The sequence below is a fragment of the Schistocerca nitens genome, chromosome 12 (assembly GCF_023898315.1).
Source record: "Schistocerca nitens isolate TAMUIC-IGC-003100 chromosome 12, iqSchNite1.1, whole genome shotgun sequence".
NCBI classification, from domain to species: domain Eukaryota; kingdom Metazoa; phylum Arthropoda; class Insecta; order Orthoptera; family Acrididae; genus Schistocerca; species Schistocerca nitens.
The window spans coordinates 170,276,722-170,296,055 of record NC_064625.1 but is presented as its reverse complement, the minus strand read 5'-3'; the positions used below and the strand labels follow the sequence as shown (position 1 = coordinate 170,296,055).

Sequence of the window (19,334 nt, the reverse complement as noted above, 5' to 3'; positions counted from 1 at the left end):
GTCATCCAGTGGGTGATATTGCAGTATGAAATTACCTCTGATAATACCTTCTTGACCAGAAAACTTTCCTGTAATCAGAGATTATCACACCGGGTGCTCGTGCTTGAGTGACATCTTCTGCAAGGAACTCTGCAATTTCCGTGCCTTTGGCAGTCGACATGCCTTTGATGACAGCACAGTGGGTGAGGTAGTCAGAGCAGACTATTAACCATTGATGCCCATTTTTCGACTTTTGGAACCTCCCCAAGAGATTGATTCCAACTCAGGGAAATGGCTCTGCTGCAGGTGGGATCGGTACTAGATAACCGAGGTTTTTTTAATTTAATCGTACGGCTAGGCGCCCCCATTGGGCAGACCATTTGCCGGGTGCCGGTCTTTCAATTTGACGCCACTTTGGCGACCTGCACTCGATGAGGATGATGATGACAGCACAACACCCAGTCCCTGGGCAGAGAAAATTCCCCGACTCAGCCGGGAATCTAACCCTGGATTGACATTCAGTCACGCTGACCATTCGGCTACTGAGGGCGGACAACCCAGGGGTAATTGCAGCACGTGCCCCGATGTTGGCATTGTGTGGGGTGCCTCGATAGTTTCTTAACAGGTATGTAGAGACCCGGTCAGTGGTACTAGAGTGCGATTGTCTGTCTGTATTCTTTTCAGATGCCAGGTGCCAGATGTTGGAACATAATGGAAATATTTCTGGATAGCTGGCCAGAGATGGACTGGGATGACGAGCAACCATTTCCGTCCAGTTGGATCGTAGTTCCTCTTGCACAATGCTCTGTTTGTTAACTGGAATTCTTGTATGGTCAGTTCTTCTTTCTTCAAGGCATTCCACGAGAAATTTGGAGAGTTTCTGCAGATTTTGAGTGTACACAGCTGTGGAATCATCCCTGACTTCTGTAGGATCTCTGTCTGTCTCTCTCTGATCTGCAGTGGATACATTCCAGCTGGCAACTCCTTTCTTGCAGCATCCTTTCTCTAATGATATACTCCCTGTAAAGCCAGAGTAGTGGATCATGTACCAGTATCTTCCATCGTATGCAAACATTTTGTACACTGTCTATGAGCTCATTAAAGCTACAGAAAGAAAATATATTTACTGTCATCTGATTTGGAAGATGGTCAATATTCGTTGTGTGCATATCAGCTGCAATCTTTCTTGGCCTTCTTCCTGTTAGAATGAACCTTTTGTGACTGTTCGTGTCTGTCCTCTGCCATTCCTGCTGTGCTGCACGGCTGTCCTCTGCACATACCTTTAGGGATGAGTTGTGGCTGCTTGTGACACTTACTGATCCAAAGTTCTCCTTGTCTATCTACAACATTTATGATGATCACTGGCATGTAGATTTCTTATGTGAGGTTTTTAGTTTAACTGAACATCTCAATTGACAACTGAAACTATACTCCATCATAAAAACAAACCTCATGTAAACATTACACTCTTATTCCACGTTTTTCTGGAATCTCATTAGATTTCATTTCACATGGAGCAGAAGCCGAACTGTACAGAGTACAGTCAAGTAGGATAATAAGAATACATTTAATGCTGTACATTATGCTTATGTCGACTCAGTGATACAGGACGGGAGCTTTACCATCACATTTAACTTGGATAGCACTGGCCAGGCAAGTGATCCAGTTAAACTGCAGTGATGTGAACAGTTGCAGTAAAGACGTGAAAAGCAACAAGCAGAGAACAATACAGCTTTGAATGTTATTTAATTTTTAAACAGAAGGATATAATACAAGGCAAAACTTAGGCAATACGCGTCTTAAGTGACCAGACAGAAAACACAACATGCTCTCGATCTTAGTTAAAATAGTATTGTAATTAAAAAAAAGTGATGAAAACTCCTGTCTTTAACAAGGGTGATTTTTCTGTATGGGCTATGTATGCCATAAAGGCGCACTGCCAATATTCTGTGGAGTTAAATATTGAAGCCATTGAAGGTCACTCGTCTGGTAATATCAGAGCTCCTTCCTTATTGGACTCCGAGGAATACAGTACTTTTCAGCACTGCTAAATTGATAACAATGCAATCGGCTACAGAATCCCGAGCCACAAAAAAGACGTCATTTCCTCCTACTCCTTTATGACTTGCGGTTCTGCATTGCACCATTGTTTGGCCGTGACATGTCAGGAAGCTTCGTGCATTAGTTCCAGTATGTTCAGCAGTGTAAATATCTTATTTCTCATGACAGATCCCTTAACTTGGCTCCATATCAATGCTACTGGGTTCAAATTGCAGTGTTAGACAACTGTAGAAGTGGAGCATTTGTACAGTGTGCTCGATGGTATGCAAATTGTTCTCCATGTTTCAACAAATCTTATCACTGTGGATCGTGTGAGGCCACATCAGCCTACAAAACAATTAGCATATTCAAATAGAGTATTTGATTTTTCATTTTTCTAGAAAAGAATTAATTGCATAATGTCTTCTTTAAAATCTTTTATAAAATATAGGTAATTAAGAATGTATATTTGCAATGAAAATGAGAATTTTGCGTGTGAAATGTAACTAGATGATGTGCATTTTTATTGAAAAATGATGGTTAGGTATGTGTTAATTAACATACATTTGATGAATTTTATATTTAAATGATTTTGGTATTCAAATGGAACAAAAAATTATAGATCACAATGAGTTCCAAACTGCCACCCGCCAGCATATACGATTATCATTCTACGACGCTATCGCTCACACTGTGTGTATTATCGGAATGCCCATCCTTTTATTTATTACATAATGTTTCTCAAAAAATGTCAAAGCTGATTTTTGTCTGTAATCTCATGAAAAACGTTAACAGTTTCTTTCTCACCATTAAAGGTGAACCGTATGCGTGTTTCACTATGAAACAGGAAGCAGCGTCATCTATTTTCACATTATATATGAACAGATAGAGAATCGGAGCACAAGTAGCATTTACAGAGACTGTGATTTACAGTGACATAGTAATAAGATACTTAACCCATTAGCACCGGAATTAATTTTTTCGTGATTTTTTTCAAAAAAGTTGCGTTATTATGTCTGTAAAAGGCATAAATTACACAACAGAGTTGTTTCAACGAAAGTCATTACCACCATTAGCGAGATATTTGATGCCGTATGGCAACGCTAGGCGTTTTCACTGCCTAAATTTATGTGGATTACAACTTCAACTAAAATAAGTAGGTTATTGAAATTTCTTATTACATATACAAGTTTTGTGCAAATTTATTATTCAGTCTTCATCATAAAATTGATACTTTACAACACAGTACAATTAATAATAAAAAATCAAGCCTTGAACTAGGCACTATTTTACATGAAATGGAATAAAACAGTCAATACACAGTCCCACACTACACTTTGAACACATTGTTCTCACAATAGATTTACAGTCCTTGTGTGCACACCTTTTCTTCTTCTTTCCTTCTGTGTGCTGGACGAGGTGTTCAGTCTTATCAAACCTAATAGAATCTGATATGCGGCTGTCAGAACATGCCCTTGATGCAGATGGTCTCCCGGCTCCTTTTGGTAAAGCATGGTGTCTTTGCAAGTACACTGTTGCTTTTTCTCTCTTGAAATTAAGCTGAGAAATAGTTTCGTTTCTTGCTTTATTATACAAAATCCAACTGTTTTGTATGGCGACGTCTAACATCCGTGTAAACCGACACCAGTACAATTTCTTGCTTCTTGTTGCAATGCCCCCCCCCCCATGAACCATGGACCTTGCCGTTGGTGGGGAGGCTTGCGTGCCTCATCGATACAGATAGCCGTACCGTAGGTACAACCACAACGGAGGGGTATCTGTTGAGAGGCCAGACAAACGTGTGGTTCCTGAAGAGGGGCAGCAGCCTTTTCAGTAGCTACAAGGGCAACAGTCTGGATGATTGACTGATCTGGCCTTGTAACAATAACCAAAACGGCCTTGCTGTGCTGGTACTGCGAACGGCTGAAAGCAAGGGGAAACTACGGCCGTAATTTTTCCCGAGGGCATGCAGCTTTACTGTATGATGAAATGATGATGGCGTCCTCTTGGGTAAAATATTCCGGAGGTAAAATAGTCCCCCATTCGGATCTCCGGGCGGGGACTACTCAGGAGGATGTCGTTATCAGGAGAAAGAAAACTGGCGTTCTACGGATCGGAGCGTGGAATGTCAGGTCCCTTAATCGGGCAGGTAGGTTAGAAAATTTGAAAAGGGAAATGGATAGGTTAAAGTTAGATATAGTGGGAATTAGTGAAGTTCGGTGGCAGGAGGAACAAGACTTCTGGTCAGGTGACTACAGGGTTATAAACACAAAGTCAAATAGGGGTAATGCAGGAGTAGGTTTAATAATGAATAGGAAAATAGGAACGCGGGTAAGCTACTACAAACAGCTTAGTGAACGCATTATTGTGGCCAAGATAGATACGAAGCCCACACCTACTACAGTAGTACAAGTTTATATGCCAACTAGCTCTGCAGATGACGAAGAAATTGAAGAAATGTATGATGAAATAAAAGAAATTATTCAGATTGTGAAGGGAGACGAAAATTTAATAGTTATGGGTGACGAATTCCAGTGTAGGAAAAGGGAGAGAAGGAAACATAGTAGGTGAATATGGATTGGGGCTAAGAAATGAAAGAGGAAGCCGCCTGGTAGAATTTTGCACAGAGCACAATTTAATCATAACTAACACTTGGTTTAAGAATCATGATAGAAGGTTGTATACATGGAAGAACCCTGGAGATACTAAAAGGTATCAGATTGATTATATAATGGTAAGACAGAGATTTAGGAACCAGGTTTTAAATTGTAAGACATTTCCAGGGGCAGATGTGGACTCTGACCACAATCTATTGGTTATGACCTGTAGATTAAAACTGAAGAAACTGCAAAAAGGTGGGAATTTAAGGAGATGGGACCTGGATAAACTGAAAGAACCAGAGGTTGTACAGAGTTTCAGGGAGAGCATAAGGGAACAATTGACAGGAATGGGGGAAAGAAATACAGTAGAAGAAGAATGGGTAGCTTTGAGGGATGAAGTAGTGAAGGCAGCAGAGGATCAAGTAGGTAAAAAGACGAGGGCTAGTAGAAATCCTTGGGTAACAGAAGAAATATTGAATTTAATTGATGAAAGGAGAAAATATAAAAATGCAGTAAATGAAGCAGGCAAAAAGGAATACAAACGTCTCAAAAATGAGATCGACAGGAAGTGCAAAATGGCTAAGCAGGGATGGCTAGAGGACAAATGTAAGGATGTAGAGGCTTATCTTACTAGGGGTAAGATAGATACTGCCTACAGGAAAATTAAAGAGACCTTTGGAGATAAGAGAACCACTTGTATGAACATCAAGAGCTCAGATGGAAACCCAGTTCTAAGCAAAGAAGGGAAAGCAGAAAGGTGGAAGGAGTATATAGAGGGTCTATACAAGGGCGATGTACTTGAGGACAATATTATGGAAATGGAAGAGGATGTAGATGAAGGTGAAATGGGAGATAAGATACTGCGTGAAGAGTTTGACAGAGCACTGAAAGACCTGAGTCGAAACAAGGCCCCCGGAGTAGACAACATTCCATTGGAACTACTGACGGCCTTGGGAGAGCCAGTCCTGACAAAACTCTACCATCTGGTGAGCAAGATGTATGAAACAGGCGAAATACCCTCAGACTTCAAGAAGAATATAATAATTCCAATCCCAAAGAAAGCAGGTGTTGACAGATGTGAGAATTACCGAACAATCAGTTTAATAAGCCACAGCTGCAAAATACTAACACGAATTCTTTACAGACGAATGGAAAAACTAGTAGAAGCCGACCTCGGGGAAGATCAGTTTGGATTCCGTAGAAATACGGGGACACGTGAGGCAATACTTACCTTACGACTTATCTTAGAAGAAAGATTAAGGAAAGGCAAACCTACGTTTCTAGCATTTGTAGACTTAGAGAAAGCTTTTGACAATGTTGACTGGAATACTCTCTTTCAAATTCTAAAGGTGGCAGGGGTAAAATACAGGGAGCGAAAGGCTATTTACAATTTGTACAGAAACCAGATGGCAGTTATAAGAGTCGAGGGACATGAAAGGGAAGCAGAGGTTGGGAAGGGAGTAAGACAGGGTTGTAGCCTCTTCCCGATGTTATTCAATCTGTATATTGAGCAAGCTGTAAAGGAAACAAAAGAAAAATTCGGAGTAGGTATTAAAATCCATGGAGAAGAAATAAAAACTTTGAGGTTCGCCGATGACATTGTAATTCTGTCAGAGACAGCAAAGGACTTGGAAGAGCAGTTGAATGGAATGGATGGTGTCTTGAAGGGAGGATATAAGATGAACATCAACAAAAGCAAAACGAGGATAATGGAATGTAGTCGAATTAAGTCGGGTGATGTTGAGGGTATTAGATTAGGAAATGAGACACTTAAAGTAGTAAAGGAGTTTTGCTATTTGGGGAGCAAAATAACTGATGATGGTCGAAGTAGAGAGGATATAAAATGTAGACTGGCAATGGCAAGGAAAGCGTTTCTGAAGAAGAGAAATTTGTTAACATCGAGTATAGATTTAAGTGTCAGGAAGTCTTTTCTGAAAGTATTTGTATGGAGTGTAGCCATGTATGGAAGTGAAACATGGACGATAAATAGTTTGGACAAGAAGAGAATAGAAGCTTTCGAAATGTGGTGCTACAGAAGAATGCTGAAGATTAGATGGGTAGATCACATAACTAATGAGGAGGTACTGAACAGGATTGGGGAGAAGAGGAGTTTGTGGCACAACTTGACCAGAAGAAGGGATCGGTTGGTAGGACATGTTCTGAGGCATCAAGGGATCACCAATTTAGTATTGGAGGGCAGCGTGGAGGGTAAAAATCGTAGGGGGAGACCAAGAGATGCATACACTAAGCAGATTCAGAAGGATGTAGGTTGCAGTAGGTACTGGGAGATGAAGAAGCTTGCACAGGATAGAGTAGCATGGAGAGCTGCATCAAACCAGTCTCAGGACTGAAGACAACAACAACAATGTTGCAATGCGATAGCATGTTAGATTCTGATCCATCTGATCAGTACCTCACATATATGTGTTATATTTGGCTACCAGTTTTGGTCTGGGAATCATTATATTTCACTTTTTTAGTTGCGAGAATCTCTTGACTTGGCCAACTTCTTGTGCACCACATGAACAAGAGATCATTGTGACAACTGAGTTGTCCAGCCACCGCACATACAATAATCCATCATTCTTCTCTATTGCTGGGGGCTCAACAAACACATCACCTTCAATATTGTCATTACAAAGAATCTCCAGCGCCTCAGCAAGCGAGAAACCTCTTCTAAAACAGGAAAAAAAAAATTAGTCCTTTTACTGAGTACAAGCGCCTAGCGTTGCCATATGGCAACACCGACGTTCAAACGGCCTAAATGAACGTAATTTATTTCACAGCAAGCAGTAACCTCCAAAGAATATATATTTGAGTATTTAAAGCACAACCATACTAAAAAACCAAATTATATATCGTAAGTTAGTGTGCAAAACATACTTACTCGAACGAATACTCCATTTTTCTTAGTCATTCAGCAAACGACGAATTCCAACACTGCTTACGCCACAGAATGTAAATGTATTGTTAAAACTGTTGCATTTTAGTGATCTTTACAGTCTTGCGGAATGGAATCCAGTGCTGCCAACACTCTCGCTTCGTTGATGTCGTGGAATCAACGATTTTAAAAAAGTGTTACAAACGTTGCCGTATGGCAACGCATGGCGCTAATGGGTTAGTACCTAAGTTGGACCTACTTCCAAGAGTGGAACACCACCTGTGTAAGAGAGCTATGGTTGTGTTTGTATACATCAGGTTTATTGTTATGATGAACAAAGTATAGTCTTGCTGATCATGGAGTAATAACAATGTCCTCAGTGGCAAATGATCTCCTAGTGTACTTCACATCTAAATAGCTTGTGGGTGAGCTTACAGATTTTAACATTTTAATGTTCGGATAATAAGTTGCCGTCTCTTTAATCTAAGAATAGATGATCAATGCAGCTAGCCGCTATCTCTGTGTAATGTCTTGTCTGTATAGACGTGTATCTGTTGTCTTTAAGATCCCTTCACCTTCACATATGTCTATACAGTAAAGTAAGGCCCTCCCAGTTCTTGGCTGATCCGGAAAATTAGACTAATGGAGGATTATTAATATTATCTCTATTTTCATTTGCTCTTTCTCTTTCTCTCCTTTATCTATGTATAGTTTTTAATATAAGATTTCATTACGTGATATAGTGATAAAAAGAATCAGCCAAATAGAATCTTTGGTAGAGTCCTTCGTTTTGGTAATCAGCGGCTGGCTTGCTTTAAGAGATCTTTACATTTATTATTACTGTTAAACACTGCAGTCAGTCGGGAGAACCAATCGTTTGGACAATTTGTTCCTTTTGCGAAAGATTGCGAATTCCAGATGTGTACGAAGCCTTTTTGGACGATTTAACACAGACTCAGTGATTGCAGGCTCTCTTAGACACAACTGAAACTTCCCCACTAATTACAGGGCCAACGTGATCATCAAATGATTCAGAAAAAACTCATTCGTTCATTCACTCCAGAACAAAAAAGTCACAAACCTTATTTATGGAGGACATCATGTATTAAATCAATCTCCATTACATGTCCAGATCTCCGGTGATTCCATGCCTTAATTATTTTCCTTTTACAATCTCTTTCTCTTCAAAACAAACCGCTAGCAGCACAAATGTTAATTGGCTCACTTTAGCAAGAAGAAAAGCAGAATATGTATATCTCAGAAACACGTCAATCCCTCAACAGATACTCCAGAAGCTGACCTAGTTACCACTCCCCCAACCATGGAGAATGCACATATGCATCTCTGTTATTTCAGAGAATAAATGCACTAGAAAATACTTGGGCGTCGACGAGCTGTTGCCGCATATATTACGAGAAAATCAGATCAGATAACTTCTCCAAAGTGAATGAATGTGGATGGTTTGATTGAAAATGATTAATTGGTGCATCGTAGAGGGTATTTGCTGTGGGGACATTACAAGATGTCAGTGTCAAATGGGCACAATATTTTGGCAAACAACAACATTGCCATCATCAGGTGTGCCGATTGAATGGCACACGAGCACACATCATGATGACAACGTGGTCGTTTGTTGAAATATTGGCCCGTTGAACACTGACATCTGGCAGTTTACCTGTGAACTATTTTGGTATGTGCACTTGTTGGAATAGCTTTCTCAGTCTGGAGCAAACATTTTCTACAATGTCTATGAACTCATTAAAGCTACAGAACGAAAATATATCGTCATCTCATTTGGAAGATAAGTATTTGCCCTGTGCACATGATTATCTTCTGTTAAGATGGCAAATTTGAAGTTCTTTGTCATTCTTGCAACACATGTTCCTGTCAGCAGCATGTCTCTTCCATTTGTGACTCTTGGCAAAATTGCTTTCATGTCACAGAATTTAGTCTTCTGTAGCTGATCGTGTAATTGTTTGACAGTACAGGAAAGGAAGCTCTGAGTTGACAAATGGCCGGACAGGCTGGCCTTCGATGATGATGATGTCAGTGAGTACGCCTGACATCTTGGTGACTAGAATGAGATTTTCACTCTGCAGCTGTGTGTGCACTGCTATGAAACTTCCTGGCAGATTAAAACTGTGTGCCAGACCGAGACTTAAACTCGGGTCCAAGTCTCGGTCCAGCACACAGTTTTAATCTGCCAGGAAGTTACATCTTGGTGACTGTCATCCACGGGGGATTTGAATCTGTGGTGGCCTAACCTGCATGTGTGGCTTTGTCTTTATCTTTTTAAAAAAAAAGTTGGTGGGTGGGAGAGAGGCTGGTACTTCTGTATGGTGACATAGAACAGCTACAGCATGTCGGGGACCTCATCCAGGATACGACGATGGGCTTTGTCCTACAGGTCAACTGTAACCGTTTGCACTCGATCGACATGAATAGAACTGTTGCAATGGTTGATTTCTGGCAGCATAGTAGTTTTCACTCACCTTCTTTCTCCGCAGCAGTGTATATGTCTGGGGCATCCACAGTGGAAACACTCCAGCATGTTGTCCTTTGTCCTTGAAATGTCTGTTCTACTCCTGTTCATTATATAAGGTATAGTAGTAGCTTGTAGCTGTGTTGGTAGGATGCCTGGTTGCCGTTGTATGGTTGCAGAAATAGTCCCAGTTAAGAAAACATTCTTACTGGCATGTTTGCCTGGTGGCAGATATTGATACTAAAGATTGACCCGCCTGTTCTACAACATTCTCTATTACCACTGGACGTACTGGGTCAACATTCGTGGCTGCTATCTCTTGCTTACTAGGTCTGAGAGCTCTAGTTGCCAGAAAAAGCTGTTTCTCTTACTACCTCACGTATGAGAGAAGTGAGATCACAGCGGTCTTCCACAACTGTCCCAGAGATTACATTCCACAGTCAGTCACACTTCTTTTGTTCATTTCTTTACTGTGGTATTTCTTGGATGGATTCTTCAATTGTTTTGACATCATTTTCCAGGAGAGACTGGACGTGTTTTCTGCAGCTCCTTTCATCAAGTATGATACTTTGTTAACTTATGTTGTATTTGGAGACATAATGTGGCATAGGAACAAAACATTGTCTGTAGGTTGGTGCTGTTTCCCCATGACACCCAGTCCTGTTTTTCAGCTGGTGCTCCACTAAGCAGATTTGCTGCTGGTTGCCATTTCAGGGTGATGCGCAAGTGTTGTATTGCAAACAGCACATACATTCTAAACAAACTACTGTAGTGGTTGTCCTTCAACTTTTTCTCAGTAGCATGTTCAGTCCTTTCTTAGAAGAAGGCAGCTAACTCTGAGAAAGATGTAATTGTGGTGACTTTTTCATTGCTACTGTAGATCAGAAAAAATTTACCTTGTATACCTATAAATTCTTTTTATACCTGCCACTATTATTAATGGTATTGTCATAATTATTAATATTATCACTATTAGTGTCAACAGCTGCAGTAGTCAAAGTACTGGCAGCATTAACTTTATCAGTTCATAGTCAGTATCATTTACTGACATTGCCACTTCATTCAGATCATTTTAATACTGTTTGTCATATTAAAGGAAACTGTGATGTAAAAGAATTAATTTGTGTATGAAATCGTGGTCTGATGTAAGAGAGGACCTGATAGCCCTAATCAGATCAGGTTAAATAAATAATAGTAGTAAAGATATTTCTGCTGATGTTAATCTGTTGTGGTAAAATTGTTGTTCCATTTTCTTATGGAGCTAGCTAATAAGTCTAATTTCTTTTCTTAATAACGTCTTCCAAGGAATCCAGAAAAACAGAAATACCAATTATTGTTTTTCTAAACAAAAAAACCAACACACAGTGGTAAGCAGAGTTATTCTCTCAACATCTTTGCCCTTCACAGCAGGCGCAACAGTGGCAAACCCTAGTCTGCTGCAGCAATTGCTCACCTCACATGAAATATAATAATAATAATAATAATAATAATAATAATAATAATAATAATAATAATAATAATAAACCCCGTGGAGGCCCGGGAAAAGAATAGGCCTCCGGTATGTTCTGCCAGTCGTAAAAGGCGACGAAAAGAACAAACCACTAATAGGGCTAACCCCCCTTTTAGTGTGATTACTTGGTTCAGGACAGAACTAAAGAAGCCTCGGACAAGCGCCGTCATGGTCGGGGACGGCGCTTGAACCCTATGCCCGCCCACAATGGTAATGACACTGCTAGCCAACTGGAAAATGATTTAAATCCAAATAGAGGTGTTTTGCAGGATATGCTTCCTGCAACCACCCTAGAAGGAAAACAAAGACAGAGGATGAGATGGTCAGATGAAGTTAATCGACACCTCATGTTCTGTTATTACCAAGCAACAAACCTAGGAACCAACACAACTGGATACAGATCACAAGTATACACAACATTTATTACCAGATACCCAGAATTAAAATTTTTAACAGAACAACGTCTAGCTGATCAGATTCGTGTAATAATAAAAAATAACAGGATACCCCAGTCAGAATTAGAAAACATCAAACAAGTAGTACAACAAATACTGGAACAAAATAATGTACAGTCACAAGAAGAAGAAAATACAGTAATAGACTCAAACATCCCAGAGCAAACAAACAAAGAACAACACGCATCAATTAAACAATCAGAGGAAAACGAAATCTTAAGACAGCCACCAGCACAAGCACAAATAGAACACGAAGTGACACACATGTTAGATATAGAAGAAAAATTTCAGTTGACATATATAGAATACAAAGACACAAATACAGACATTAGACCATTCTTGCATAGACCACCAAATAGCCCACAAGTCGAAACAACAATAAAAACTATCAACACAATCATACACAACAAAATAAATGAATACACAACTATGGAAGAGTTACAACTACTGGTTTATGTAGGAGCACTCACTACACTAAATATACACACTAGGCAGAGATCAGAACCAACCAACACACAGAAGAAACCCACAAAACCAGCATGGCAACACAGGCTACAGATCAGAATAGAAAAACTGAGAAAAGACATCGGACAGCTAACACAATTTATAAGAAATGAAATATCAGACAAAAAATGAAAAAGGTTAGGTAAAATCTCACAACAAGAAGCAATAGAGCAATTAGATGAAAAGAAGCAAAAATTACAAGCTTTGGCGAAACGACTTAGAAGATACAAAAAAAGTGAAAATAGAAGGAAACAAAACCAAACATTCAACACAAACCAAAAGAAATTTTACCAAACAATAGAAAACACACACATAAAAATAGACAATCCACCAAACATGAGAGACATGGAACACTTCTGGAGCAGCATATGGTCAAACCCGGTACAACATAACAGGCATGCACGGTGGATACAAGCAGAAACAGATACATACAAGATGATACCACAAATGCCTGAAGTGATAATTTTGCAACATGAAGTCACCCGAGCAATTAATTCTATGCACAATTGGAAAGCCCCTGGAAATGATAAAATAGCAAATTTCTGGCTAAAGAAGTTCACCTCAACACATTCACATCTAACTAAATTATTTAACAGTTACATTGCAGACCCATACACATTCCCTGATACACTTACACATGGAATAACTTATCTGAAACCTAAAGATCAAGCAGACACAGCAAACCCAGCTAAATATCGCCCCATAACATGCCTACCAACAATCTACAAAATATTAACTTCAGTCATTAAACAGAAATTAATGACACATACAACACAGAACAAAATTATAAATGAAGAACAAAAAGGCTGCTGCAAAGGAGCGCGAGGATGTAAAGAGCAACTGATAATAGATGCAGAGGTGACATATCAAGCTAAAACTAAACAAAGGTCTCTACACTACGCATACATTGATTACCAAAAAGCTTTTGATAGTGTACCCCACTCATGGTTACTACAAATATTGGAAATATACAAAGTAGATCCTAAATTGATACAGTTCCTAAACATAGTAATGAAAAATTGAAAAACCACACTTAATATCCAAACAAATTCAAATAATATCACATCACAGCCAATACATATTAAGCGTGGAATATACCAAGGAGACTCATTAAGTCCTTTCTGGTTCTGTCTTGCTCTGAACCCACTATCCAACATGCTAAATAATTCAAATTATGGATATAATATTACTGGAACATACCCACACAAAATCACACATTTGCTATACATGGATGATCTAAAACTACTGGCAGCAACCAATCAACAACTCAACCAATTATTAAAGATAACAGAAGTATTCAGCAATGATATAAATATGGCTTTTGGAACAGACAAATGTAAGAAAAATAGCATAGTCAAGGGAAAACACACTAAACAAGAAGATTACATACTTGATAACCACAGCGACTGCATAGAAGCGGTGGAAAAGACAGATGCCTATAAATACCTAGGATACAGACAAAAAAATAGGAATAGATAATACAAATATTAGGGAGGAACTAAAAGAAAAATATAGACAAAGACTAACAAAAATACTGAAAACAGATTTGACAGCAAGAAACAAGACAAAAGCTATAAATAATTATGCTATACCAATATTGACCTACTCATTTGGAGTAGTGAAATGGAGTAACACAGACCTAGAAGCACTAAATACACTTACACGTTCACAATGCCACAAATATAGAATACATCACATACATTCAGCAACAGAAAGATTCACATTAAGCAGAAAGGAAGGAGGAAGGGGATTCATCGACATAAAAAACCTACATTATGGACAGGTAGACAATTTAAGAAAATTCTTTCTAGAACGCGCAGAAACTAGCAAAATACACAAAGCAATTACTCATATAAATACATCGGCTACACCACTGCAATTTCATAACCACTTCTACAACCCTTTAGATCACATAACATCAACAGATACGAAGAAAGTTAATTGGAAAAAGAAAACACTTCATGGCAAGCACCCGTATCATCTAACAAAGCCACACATCGATCAAGACGCATCCAACACATGGCTAAGGAAAGGCAATATATACAGTGAGACAGAAGGATTCATGATTGCAATACAGGATCAAACAATAAACACCAGGTATTACAGCAAGCATATTATTAAAGATCCCAATACCACAACAGATAAATGCAGACTTTGTAAACAACAGATAGAAACAGTAGATCACATCACAAGCGGATGTGCAATACTAGCAAATACAGAATACCCCAGAAGACATGACAATGTCGCAAAAATAATACATCAACAGCTTGCCTTACAACATAAACTTATAAAACAACACGTTCCTACATACAAGTATGCACCACAAAATGTACTGGAGAATGATGAATACAAATTATACTGGAACAGAACCATTATAACAGATAAAACAACGCCACATAACAAACCTGACATCATACTCACCAATAAAAAGAAGAAATTAACACAACTAATCGAAATATCCATACCCAATACAACAAATATACAAAAGAAAACAGGAGAAAAAATTGAAATATACATCCAACTGGCTGAGGAAGTCAAAGACATGTGGCATCAGGATAAAGTTGACATTATACCAATTATACTATCAACTACAGGAGTCATACCACACAATATCCACCAGTACATCAATGCAATACAGCTACATCCAAACATATATATACAACTACAGAAATCCGTAATTATTGATACATGTTCAATTACCCGAAAGTTCCTAAATGCAATATAACACATACCGTACAGTTAATAGGAAGTGACGCTTGATCAAGGTCCGCGTCACTTTCTATTCTCAACCAGACTTAACGTCTGAGAAAGTAAAATAATAATAATAATAATAATAATAATAATAATAATAATAATAAATGAAATCCTTGTGAAAGAAAAAATCAGTAAGATAAATAATAATCCATGAAAACAAAGTGCAGCCAAATTAGAGATTACCAGTGATTGTGCCAGCAATAGAAATAAAAATACTAGTGCCAACAATTTTGTGAGGTTTGATTCCGTGGGGAAGCCCTTGAGCCAAGCGGCTCTGCCTATTTCACTAGTAAGAGGTTAGAGATAATATTTATGGCATGTCCAGATTTCGGTCACAGTCCTTCACCACTGAAGATCACCACACAGTGATTGAAATTTGGATATGTAATAAACATTATCTTTGAGCCCTTTACTACTTGGAACAATTTTGTGACACTACACCACTGTGGCAAACAACCTCTTCCCAATACTACAGTAACTTACAGCCTCAGACATGTGATTTACATGTAATGTTTGTTTTACAGTGCAAATATTTTACAGGGTGATTCAAAATGAAATAACATATTTCAGTTGTTTATTACAGACAGACTACGAAAGATAGAAACACATTGCACGTGTCACTGCATAGAGAATAGTTCAAAGGTTTGCCACATCTGCGGTGTTGTTTATTTGTAGCAACAAGGTGACTACATCATAAAACAACTGTGTGTCAGAATTTGTATGAAGTCAACCCTTAGTTAAAGTGCAGTGTGTATTCCACTGCTGATTCTGCAAAAAGTTGTTGCTGCACAAGCAGGCTTACGATTGGCATACAAAATTCTTGGAAGCCGATTGCATATGCAGGGGGAACAGCACTTGTCGGCTATGCACATCTGATGAAAACGTTGAGTGTATCCATGATGCATTCACACGGTGCCCTGGGAAGTCCACAAGATGAGCAGGCCAGAAACTTGAACTTCCTCAAACAACGGTGCGGCATGTTCTGAAATGAGGCCTGCATATGAGGCTTTACAAGCTGCAGTTACTGTAGCAATCACATCTACATCTACATCCATTCTCCGCAAGCCACCTGACGGTGTGTGGCGGAGGGTACCTTGAGTACCTCTATCGGTTCTCCCTTCTATTCCAGTCTTGTATTGTTCGTGGAAAAAAGATTGTCGGTATGCCTCTGTGTGGGTTCGAATCTCTCTGATTTTATCCTCATGGTCTCTTTGCGAGATATACGTAGAAGGGAGCAATATACTTCTTTCTTCATGAAGACTCTAATGATGTAATTTCTGTACATGATGGCACCCCACCTCATTTTCACCTTGAGGTGCAATGTCATCTTAACAACGCCATCCCATAATGTTGGATTGCAAGAGGTGGACAACAAGATCTTGTTGATTGCTTTTGGCCTCCCAGGTCACAAGACTCCACACATTGCATTTTTTTTTGCTTAGAGGTTACATAAAACAGTCTTTCTCCCACTTATGTTAGCTACTCTTAAAGAGCTGAGAAACTGAACTGTTGAAGCTTTTGGTTCAATAAACAGGGGACTGTTGGTTTGTGTGGAATCAAATGGACTAGTGTTTCAAAGTTTTATGAGGAATGCGTTCTGCTCATGTTGAGTGTGTGGTGTAGTGTCTATGCGAATGTGAAACTTTGACCTTTCTCTGTCCATTGACATGCACAATTTGTTTCTATCTTTCTCAATTTGTCTGTTATAAACAACTGAATAACTGAAATCTTTTATTTCTTTGAATCATCCTGTATCTTTCACATTTCTCAAAACAGCAAAGATCTCAACTATCTGGCATTACACAAAAAATGTGTGTGATATGCAAAATATTATGACAGTTTGGACTTACCTGGCATCATAAACAGGTTAGTTCCATCATAAATTTATGTAAGAACAGTTGTAGCGCATTTAGGAAAAATTAAAATATGTTACTAGGCCACAGTAAGTCTGTGGTTAGTGTGTTTGGTCTATGTCCAGTTCCTTCAGTGGTAATTGTTAGGCTGTTGAGTACTGCTGGCATTTTTTCTGTTGCAATAAGGAATTCATTTCCAGAGTTTTGATTGTGAGGTTCCATGTTTGATTCATTTCTGTGAAAAGCCCAAGAAACATTTGCAGGAACTGTTAGCTAATTCCAGCTTCCCATTTGCATTGTATTGACGTGAAGTAGTGTGTAAATGTATATTCTAGTTATTTTAGAAGTTCCATTTTCTGGCATATGTTGGGTATGTGTATTATTATTAAGTTATCTTTCACGTTTGAAACAGTGTGTCCAAGCAGTCTTGTGTTTGTCTTTTTGTCAAAGACCACCTGTTATGAACATTATATTATTTAAAGAAATTGTAACTGCTCAAATAATGTCAACTGAAATGCTTAAATGGAATTTCTGTATATTATTTATTTAATGTATACTGAAAATAACATGTCACGATTTAAGTTCTGTGCATAGTAGACATCATTATTGAGGCAATTGCAGAGTTAAGTAAATTTTTGAGTCTAAAAGTATCCATGTGTTGACAGTATTTTAAATTAAAGTTTCTGTCAGTCTGACAAATATAAAAGCTTGGGAAACTGTCACAACCACTCTTGTATATTCTGGATGTGGCTTTGTGTACTATGTTATGTTGCAAAGTGGTAATATTTATTTTTAAACTCAAAATGTTGTCATGGCAGGTAGGAAAAGGATACTTGCTACTCACCATGTTGTCATTATTCCACCCTCAATTTTCCATTGTTTGAAAATATCAGTTGTTTATTCATCCATAGATCATTTATGAAACGGTATCAGGCAAGTAATGTTATCTCATGTAAGTCTAGTTCAACATCATGTATTGTTAATTTTGATATGGTTTGTATAGTGTTTTTACACATATTTGAAAACAAGTTTACAATTAATGTAAAAAAAAAAAACTTTAACTCTCTTAATTTGTTCCACTAACTGATCTCAGCCTACACTCACTCGCGGTCTGCCTGAAAAACCAGTCAGAACCTCACCACAATGAGGGTGATGTTGAACACAAGAGAATGGAAATAAGATAGAATTATTCATCACAGATACTAGCCTTACGATTTTACATTAAGATTCATTAAACTATGACAATTTGCTGTAAAATGACAACTTTTTTATTGTTAAGTAACTTTATTTTTTTACCATTCTTTACTATGTCACCTATTTGTCCCTGTCCTTTTTTTGTATATATAGCATTTAAGATGTATGTTTTTACTGTCTTTTTAAATATTTATATTTTAGATGTTTCTTTAGTCTCCTGGATAATTTATTGTACAATTTTATTTCTTGCTATTTATGATATAATTACTGATGTTCTATGTAATCTGTTAAAAATTGAGAATTAACTGGATATTACATAACTGCCGTAACTGTGATTGATGATGGTATTATTTGGAAAGATTAGTACACTGGTGCCCAAACAATAGGGGAACCTGAACGTCTTGCAGGAGGTGATATGAAGTCTACATGACATGCAGGTTTATTTAGAATTTCTACTGTTCAATAAGCTGATGATTTAGAGCTGTCTCGTGTTGGTCTTTTTGTCAAAGATTACCTGTTATGAACTCTGTATTATTTAAAGAAATTGCACAAAAACTATTTTTAAAGAAATACTTCCCTTTCTCACTGTACACTGACTTTTTTCAGTTGGATATTTTTTATAGGCACGTTAAAATGTGAACATACCCTTGTGGTACTTGATGCTGTAATGCTGTAACTGTTACCTTCACCTTGCCTTGTTATATTAGTGTGTATAATACGGGACAAATCAAATGAAAACAATACAGATTTGTGTGAAATGGAAGAGTTCTTAATACCTATGTTAACAATAGCAGCAGCACTAAATGAACTTATAAATTATAACCGGTACATTACAACCAAATGGCATTATATAGCCACGGGGCATTTTTGGGGTTATCATCTCGGTGATGGTAGGCTCGTGGTTGATGATGTAACCTCCTTCATGACTTTAGAGCTCCTTATTAAGCTGTGTTTAGTTTGTGTGCTTCAGTTTTCTAATAATATTTCTGCAGTGGTAGAAATGTGTGTTTTTCTACTTGTTTCCAGCATGATACAATCTGCTAGTGATCATATTGTTTCTACATATGTGTAAGTGTAGGGAA

At 38.2% G+C, this 19,334-nt stretch overlaps 1 protein-coding gene across 1 annotated transcript in view; it reads right to left on the bottom strand.

Annotated features, from left to right (window-relative positions):
• Nucleotides 1-7,087: 7,087 nt before the first annotated feature.
• Nucleotides 7,088-19,334, bottom strand: part of LOC126214985 (mucin-2-like) — a 153,294-nt gene continuing 141,047 nt past the window's right edge. The window contains exon 7 of the mRNA XM_049941616.1: nt 7,088-7,295. Within this exon, the coding sequence (XP_049797573.1) occupies nt 7,088-7,295 (208 nt within the window). The remainder of the gene's footprint in view (nt 7,296-19,334) is intronic.